Source organism: Ceratina calcarata, unplaced genomic scaffold (genome assembly GCF_001652005.2).
Source record: "Ceratina calcarata isolate Rehan_Ccalc_2016 unplaced genomic scaffold, ASM165200v1 scaffold224.2, whole genome shotgun sequence".
Taxonomy (NCBI): Eukaryota; Metazoa; Arthropoda; class Insecta; order Hymenoptera; family Apidae; genus Ceratina; species Ceratina calcarata.
This window is the reverse complement of record NW_017144203.1, coordinates 1-9019: the sequence shown is the minus strand read 5'-3', so window position 1 is coordinate 9019 and position 9019 is coordinate 1. Positions and strand designations below refer to the sequence as shown.

Below are 9019 nucleotides of genomic sequence, written 5' to 3'. Positions count from 1 at the left end.
AGGCAACGATACACTATTCGAGAAAAAGGAATTGTACAATTTTGTTTAATATTTTTCGGAATTCACTTTCTCTTTAGAATTCTACCTGATTTGATGAACAATTTTTTCAAATGAACGAAGCTATTGTTGAATATGTTATTTTAATATTAAAACTGTCAGATATCTGAATTGCATAAAGTTTCGTTTTATTGCCACGGGCAAGTGTAGAGACGTGCATTGTGCGCTAAAAGGGGTTGAGAGAAGAGGGTTCGGGCCTGGTGGTATGCGTGTAACGACTCTCCCGATCGAGGCTCTGGTCCCACGATTCCGAGAGACGCGCAAAAAGACCAGGAATGCCTTCGATACCGCCGATAAACGTATTGAATCGACTACCTTTGTTCCTACGCGGCTAGAAACATTTAAAATTTTTTTATCCATTAAACGTTTTTCAAATCGTTTCCAAAAATTTCGAAAATCGTAACTAGCACTCTAAGTAACAAAGTTCCATATAAAATATCCGTTAAAAAAGTGTCTATTCCGTCTAGTCAAAAGGGTTAAAAGGAAGTTAATTATCGGAGCGTGGAATCGATTACAAATAGCAGCAGTTTAGTTAGCAAGGAAACGACCGAAAGGAACGTTTGAGATCCGGTGTGAAAGGTGGAGAAGAGGCACTCACCGGAAAAAGGAGCCAGAAGTTCCTGGGGACAGGAAACATGGCCCGCAGCAACTGTTGGCTCGCGGGGCCCTTCTGCTAATTAAGGGACAATTCCTTGCTTCCTTCCTTCCTTCTTTCCTACCACGTGGAATCGTCTAACTTTTCTTAAGAGGGACCATTATCTGAACCTTCGAGGCGGAACGATTCGCGTTTGATATTTTCTGCAAAATGTAACGTACACATTCCTCCGGACAACGAGTCCTTTGTGGACTTTATGGAGAGACGAGGGAAGGAGAGAACGTCTGGGAAAGGTGTAGCTTTACACCCAGCGCGAAATTCTCACGACGTTCCAGTTATAGGAATCCTTACGAAAATTAAACGCAGAAATATATTTTCAGACGCTATCTTTTTCTCACCGCAAGATTTCTATGGTATCCTGTACGAGGTTTAAAAGTGACGAAGTCTGAGCGAAGAGTGAAACAGGTGGTTTTTGAGGAGTGTATTACTTTCAGTGGAACAGTGAAGAGATTTCAATGCTTGGAAGGAAATACGTGTAAACGTGTAAACACATGTTTACGAGATTGAAGATTAAAATTAAAATTGTCCACCATATTTTATTTGTTTTAATTTATCAGAGGACTCTTAATTCAATTTTACTCCAACGAGGTTCCTTAAATAATTGCGCAATGTTACCCGAGCGAGGAACGTATTAATCCCGTACGATACTCTAATCGATTTAGCATAATCGACAAGCTACCGGAGGGCTTCCCGTTCCCCGATCTCGATCTCGTCGAATAAATATAATTCGCGCTTTCTCTCCGCGTCGACATTTTCATGCCGGGCCGAGGGAGAGAGAAATATTGTTTAACGTACACCCTAATAAAGTGAGCCGTGGGGTTCGATATATCTTCGGCCCTCTTACCTTCGAAAAATCGTGGCCGAACCCTTTGGAGTCCGCGCGCCGCGGTTTTGCCCCGAAGGGCAAAAACCAGACGCGGAGAGAACAATGCGAATATATTACCGTCGAGTTCGATGCTGAAACAAAGAGGAGGGCCTGTCCTCTCCTCATACGTTTGTTCTTCTCTTTGTCGTTTGAGAACCACCACCCGCCTTCTTAACCGAGATCCCATTTTTTATTTACACTAAACTCGAGCGAAAGGTTCGTACCCGTCGAATTTAGTCCATGATTTATCGGATCACGGTTCACATTACACCTAACAGTGCACGTTTATAGTGAACTGTATGTATATCTTATGTAGCCTATATTTGATACGGTAAAGTTAAACAATGTATATAGGATACAATGTTGAAAAGCACACGCGAGGCGATAGGAAGAAAATTACAATGACGACGGATTAACCCAATCGCGACGGAATTAATTCGTTTGATAAAGGGCCTCTGATTGCCGCGGATGAATAAGTGTAGTGCACTTAGTACGTGTTATCGCGGTGCGTGCAACAAAGGAGACCTTGAATCGGCGCATACCATGCACTTCGGATGCGAGACGAGACCGAGAGCGAGCTTTTGTTACGCGATAATAACGCTGCCCGGTTCATCTATCGAACAAGAAACTGAGGACAGCTTGCTAAGTGCGAATAACAGGTACGTGTACAGTTAGGTACTTGGTCGAGTTTACGAGTTAACTTTAATGAGTCTAGAGAAACTAGTTCACGCGTGCGAGGTACTTGAATGAAAGCGGTTTCTAGATAACTCAACGAGGCAACCAGCAAAAAACGAACTCGACGTATAAAATCAAATAAATATGTGAATATTCGCAACACCAGGAGAGAATGATTTACGCGACTCGAATTTCCGAGGATAGTAACGGCGAACGTTAGCTGTACGCGTAAAAACAAAAATATTTGTACCTTTCGCCAAATAGTAATGATACGTCCAGATCATTACGTTGCGAATTCGATTAACGAATGGTACGTATGAAATATAGCCGGGCGTATCGAAACCTATAATTATTCTCCTCGTCCCTCGCTCTGGACTTTATAGTTACGCGAGCCAGAATTTCGTAGACTGATCACGCACCGCGGTAGCCTAGGATATACACATATACATTTTTTAAAATAATGCGCCGCTCGTAATTTGCACGCGAAACACGGGATGCGAGATTAACCGAGGTAATTGTTTCTCGTCCGCGCTGACGTTGATTTATCGCGATTTCTTCTTTGAAATGCCGCTCGAATTTCTCATAGGTACACACATACATACAAGCTTAAAAATTAACCACGGAAAGCTCTTTGATGAGCTTTCTACGTTTAAGAAGTCGAAGCATATAAAAATATAATTTAATTATGCTTCTCTAAATAAAACTCTGAAATCATGCAAGTATAGAGACTACTAACGAGACAGTTGCTACTCTCGTGTTATACATCGAAATTCGTCTCGTTACTCGAGTATCTTCACGATAACAGCTGGAAACGCGACTCTGACGTACTTACTGTCTTTACAGGTATTAAATATGATACCCACATAGAAACTTCGTAAGGTAAACGGTCAAAACATTCCCGACACGATTTTTTCCCACGTTCTTACAGTTAAAGATACTAAAATGCCAATTCATATACTTATACGTCTATATATAATAATAAGCTTCCTCATACTTTCTGTAGTCAATGAGAATATCTTCGAACCTTGTGTTATTATAATCAATTGATCCACTTACCTTGACGAAGGAGTGGAATTTCACTTTACTAGGAGAGACTGGAGGACTGTTCGGCGGCTGGTTATTCCCTTGCACCTGAAGCAGATTTTGCACCTGAAGCAGATATCCTTTTCTCGCGTATCTGCTCTTGGGACTGTTCTGTATATCGCCCTCCGACTTGTTCTTCTTCATCAGCTTCAGATTCTCTTTAGCGTTTTGTCGGACTATTACATGAGTCAATCTCCTGATATTAGCTCGGGAATCGTTCTTGCAGATCGTTCTCCATGTTTTGGAGACCATGCTGACGGAGCAAAGGTCCTGAGGACTGAGATACGAGAATATCTTGGAGACTATCCTCCAGTGGTTGCTCTTATCCCCAAGGAGAGCCATTATATCCACCGTTTCTCTTCCTGTGAAATCCGGCGTGGCCCTGGTGCGATGCAGAGCGACGGAGATTGCGCGCTGGCTGAAGTCCAACCTCTTTGGCTTGATCTCGGCGATCGAGGTGATATCCGTGATAGAGAGCTTGCTTAATTTATGGCTCTGCGACGAGCCGGTGACCGAGCGCGTGTTGATCCTCGCCGGCGAGACTATGATCCTCGGCGGTGGACGCGGTCTTCGCGGGGACGTGATCACCTGAGGCGTGCTCTGTGGCACGATGACTAGCTTCATTTCCACGTCTTCCTCGATCGGTTCCGAGGCGATGAACGAGGACGACGGCACCGCGGGCGACGGAGGCGGCGAGAGAAGTTGCAGCCTCGTCGAAGCCGGCGTGATGGGCACCGTCGTCTTGCAATTACGACGGAGCCTACCTCGTAGGTTGACATCGTTCGATCCGAAGTTCGAGTTCGTCGAGTCTGAACTGTAATCCGACCGAACAGACTCGTGGAGCAGATCATTCTTCTCGGAACTCTCGGACATGAGGTAATCGGATTCGGATGCATTTAATAGATGGTTCAATTTCGAGCGCAGCCTCTGCGGCCGGGTGGACTGCAGCGGGTCCACCCGGGTTCTCTGGTACCTCTTCGCCGAAGTGCTCGACACTCTGGATCTGTACCCGGAAGTAATCGACGTGCACGCACCTGAATGAGGTGTCAGGGTGAGGTAACCGCTGTCAAGGGTGTCCTGGGCACTCCGGATGCTGGAGTTCAACCCGCGCGGCGTCTCGCTTAACTTAACGTCTTCCATCTCTTCCATCTTCTGCTCGGAAACTGTCAATCGACGAAAACTATCTCCTCTCGCACACAGACTTCGGGATCACACTAATCGGCATTTCGTTTTACGTAATTCTCGGCTGACGTTTTGCACCGAATACCGACGCATTTGTTTATGAAACTTGAGGGTTAGGAGTTCCGCATCCCCTCGACCAAACTGTATTCACGTGCGTCGCGCGGGAAACTGGTGAGCATCTGGCAGAGAGAATCCTCGTGGTCGTAGAAGCGTTCGCGCCCCTCCTTTCTCCAAAACAAAAGAGCCGCTCCTTCGGGAAAATCGACGATCGTTCCTCTAGGATTGCTTGTCACTTTCCCCGTTGCACGACATTTCGTCCAAACTGTGTCAAAATGCACGACAGGCTGGATATTGACCACCGGCGGCCGATTAAATCGCGGACAAATATCTAATAGCGAGAACGATGACGCGTGGAAACGGAGGTTCGGTTCGCGGTAAACATGCGCACGCGGCCGGCTCGACTCTCCCTCTTCCGCGTAAACAGAAACTGTGCCAAGAAACTTTGAAATCTGTTTATCCGTTGTCCCACCGCGGTGCCCTGGCGATCGCTCTGACCAATCGGAACGCCGACTTCATCCCGCCGTTAGTTGCCAACCGCTCTCATTGGACGGATTCACGAAGGTCCTCTGATGGCCAATTTTAAAACTTTTCCTGTTGCTGGGCGACCCTCTCGATTTCTCCTTGCCCGAATTTCGAATTTTCGTCGCCGATCATTTACACACTTTAATGATGAACCATTCATCTTTCAGGTCACTGGACGTGTTCTTAAGCTCGTTATCAGTATCTGGAATATAAATAAGTTGTTTTCTATAGTAGAGTTATACGTAAAAGTACATGAAGTCTTAAATGCGTAGTAACATATGTTTGAATTTTTGATGCGCAATATGAATAGCAAGCTGATATGAAAGCTTTCCGCGTGATCATACAAGAATTGATACATTTTATTTTTGTGTCATGTAATAAACAGCAAATTCAGTATTAGAGATAAAAATAAATATAATTGAAGCCTCGGTGATTGAAGTAATTTATGTAGAGTACTTCAACGCAGTTATTACCAGTATTACGTTTCCAGATGATGTATATACGTTATTTATACCGTTTTGTTATCCAAGTCTGTAATAAACTGATCACAAATACAAATATTTCTGAACTACTTCCTGTCTTACATCTTTAATTTATGTAATTGTAATGAATGTAATTGTGAAGCTTCAATCTGTGAAGAGCATAAGATTTTGTTAACTCCATGGAAATATCGAACGATTTATAAAATGTCGGAATCTGTAAATTGCTTCGAGCAATCGGCAAAATAGTAAGCTACACCAGTGATCTACAGAGTATTGCACTCAACGAGTAAGTGAATTCTCAAAAGTTAGCCAGAAGGTTTCAGCACTTTCAGGATCTATTGTATACAAATTTGCTCTTGCGTCGCACGTGTTGCAATAACTTCTGAAGAAGTGATCGATTTTCATTCAGAGTTCGTAAGAAATGGAATCCAGCAAGTCGGAATCGACACCTAAGCAAGCTATGGTTTATATTTGCGGAGGTATGATAGATAATTCAAATAAAACCATCCTAACCTCAGTTTTTACGTCTGACTATGGTCAACCTCTGCGTGTCAGAGATTATAAAATTATTTTACTAATCGTTTATTTCTTATAGAATGTCATCATGATAACGAAATTCGACCTAGAGATCCCATTCGATGCAGAGAATGTGGATACAGAATTATGTATAAGAAACGTACCAAAAGACGTATCCTTTTCATTAGAAACGATATATTAAACTGTCAATTGTTTCAACAGTAAAAGAAATTATTTTCCTTAATCAAAATATAGTTGTCGTATTTGATGCACGATGATTTATTACCAAATACTAGGATAACTGAAACGTATGATTTTAAGTTGATGGAAGATGTATAAGCTCAAGTCCAATGTGAAGCACACAAGTTTAAGTACAATAAAAATATACATGTTCCAAACACTGTAATTTAATGTTTGCACGGAGACAAGGGATGAATATCTAATAAAATTTAGCAATAATAAAATAATACGCATCATTGTATATTAAATATTTATTACCCATCCCACATAATTTTTTACGATTGTACTCTTATACTCGCGATACTGTTTCGTTCTAGAAGAATTATAACAATCCGATGGCCTTCAAAGCGATCGATCTTCCCTTCTGTTTCGTATTACCAAAAATCATTGTTAATTCAATGCGAGATCACATACTTACTTAATGTAGAAATTGTTTACAAGCAATATATGGTTTTTTATTTACAATAAATAAATTACATTCTTGTTTATCAATAGTTCAACAGAGTCACAGAATCAGGAAGAAAGGGCTAGCAAAAGTGTTTGTTGGCATTCGTGAAACCTGTTGTTATGTTCTTTTTCTTATACACCTTAAAAAATCTTAATTAATACGGTCCCATTATTTATAATTATGATATCCACAAGCTTGATCAGCCTCGATTAAAATACTCTGTTATTATTAACAAATTCATTTCCATTGTTTCGTGTGAACTCGGAGATAGAAGTTTCACACAAAATGTGAGAGATATAAAGTCCTTATAACTACCTACTTTTTTCTTATAATCGTATATAAAATACTAGTTTTGTTTACTGCCAACGATTGATTATAAAATTTATAATCTGTAGAAAGAATAATGTGTGTATGTGTGTGTATGTCAGTTTGGAACAAAGTGAAAACTACTGATAATAGTTTACTTGGAAGAATTTCCAAGTAAAATATGATTGGCGATCTTTTTATCTAAGATGTTTGCATTATATCCTGAGCTCATTGTTCCATTCTTGCTGTGCCAAGAAATTTACCTGAGCTGTATTTGCTCTTTGAAAAATAAGTCACCGAAAGAGAAGTAGAAGTTGAAAAGTCCAATCAGGATATAACGCTTGTTCTTATATTAATTTTTGTTTTTAATACTGAGTCTGGAAGGAGCCAAGCCAACTTTTACTTTATCATACAAAGCAATTTTATCATTTATACAATTTTTCTTGAAACATAGAAAAATACTAATAGTCTTCAATGATAATTTTAGTGATATTGATTATGTGATGAATGTCTCGTGCAATTACAGAATGTACATTTCCAAAAATTTACCTTCAAGATTTTTCTCTGTGCGTGTCGTATCCTAATTTCTCTTATATTTAAAATAATTCTCTTACACAGAGAATGGATTCTACTGTTTCGCGTATAAATTGTAATGTACAAATAATAAAAAATATAGGTAAGATTATACGTTTAAGAATTCCTAAGTCTAAATCAATGTGTCTGATATGTGAACGATGCCCTCACTTTCAAGACGGATCTTACAAAAAACAATCGTTTAGAAAATATATCTCGAATCAACTACGTTTCGTGATCACAAATGCGGAAGGGACACAACCGTACAAAATTTGGCCACCATGTAAAATTTGTTTCTACATCGAAATTTCATCATTCGCAAGTAAAAGTTCCATTTTTGGATCGTTGGCTTGGCGTTATGGACATACGAAATTTTTACTCGACGTTCTTCGAAAAATACATCACTTTTTAGTCTCGATGACCGTATGATTTCTAATTCGAATTCAACAAATCGATGATGTATACCTCCTTAATTTCATCTAGATTATACATAATACATTAAATAAACTTGTACCTGTTAGTGAAAAAACTGGTGCATCTATCACTAATGGATTTAGTTGGACTGCATTACGAATTGATTATAGGTACACCAAATGCTATGTCGGTCTATGCTAAACTGATATTGTTTGGCGGCGATCGCTGCGACTGGACCACTTGTACAGTAACTGGAAAAAGTATTAGGCACGCGCGTGTCGACCATATTTAACACTAGTTAATTAGTAGAACAAGCATTGCGCCAATACTCGTTTAAGTCACTGTACGTTTACAATGATTGTGCGATCGTTTACTTTATTTACATTTATTTAAACAATTTTCAATCTCAAGCACCCGAATAACGTTTAGGTACAAATCGTGATAATCCATGATTATGCAGTTAGGAAGTATGTATGAGTTATGCTTGAGATTTAATGTTAAGAAAACGTGGGCACTCTTAAATAGTACAAGATCGAGTAGACAGTTATTTGTCGTTCGTGGTTTTTAAATAGTTTCGATCGCTTCTAGCTGTTATCCAGTTTCTACGATTACTCATTACCCGGTGTACGATTTAATCGTTTAATTCTAATGGTAAATGTACTGCGTGATCATCTTTAAACAGAGCTAGGAATCGCTAGATTAATCGCTACGTGTTGTATAAATAAATTACTCAAATAAATATCGTAGGTAAATATTTCATTTTTGTATAAATAAGATTGATATATAATTTTATAAAAAATAACCAACAGATTTCTGGTCGACGCAATCTAATTTTGAAGTTAACATAAATAATGAGACATGTACACATGTATTTCTGACTCTGTTTAAAGATTAAAAGTGAAAGAAAGAGGACGAGAAGATAAATGATAAAATTGGCAGAA

At 39.9% G+C, this 9019-nt stretch overlaps 2 protein-coding genes across 2 annotated transcripts in view; one reads left to right on the top strand and one right to left on the bottom strand.

The window, feature by feature from the left end:
• The window catches only part of LOC108622494 (uncharacterized), a 28695-nt gene extending 23400 nt beyond the window's left edge, over positions 1–5295 (bottom strand). The window contains exon 1 of the mRNA XM_026811531.1: positions 3309–5295. Coding sequence (XP_026667332.1) covers positions 3309–4484 — 1176 coding nt within the window. The 5' untranslated portion in view covers positions 4485–5295. The remainder of the gene's footprint in view (positions 1–3308) is intronic.
• Positions 5296–5722: 427 nt separating this feature from the next.
• On the top strand, positions 5723–6578 carry Rpb12 (DNA-directed RNA polymerases I, II, and III subunit Rpb12). The gene is made up of 3 exons (XM_018020401.2): positions 5723–6060; positions 6177–6269; positions 6353–6578. Exons 1-3 carry the CDS (start codon positions 6003–6005, stop codon positions 6373–6375), a joined length of 174 nt encoding a protein of 57 aa, XP_017875890.1. The 5' UTR covers positions 5723–6002; the 3' UTR covers positions 6376–6578.
• The last annotated feature ends 2441 nt before the right edge of the window (positions 6579–9019 follow it).

Excerpts from the sequence above, each read along its gene's own strand:
- Rpb12 (XM_018020401.2), top strand. The coding sequence starts at position 6,003 with ATGGAATCCAGCAAGTCGGAATCGACACCTAAGCAAGCTATGGTTTAT. Across the intron at positions 6,061-6,176 it reads TATGGTTTATATTTGCGGAG|AATGTCATCATGATAACGAA; the intron begins GTATGATAGATA and ends TATTTCTTATAG. Across the intron at positions 6,270-6,352 it reads TAAGAAACGTACCAAAAGAC|TTGTCGTATTTGATGCACGA; the intron begins GTATCCTTTTCA and ends ATCAAAATATAG.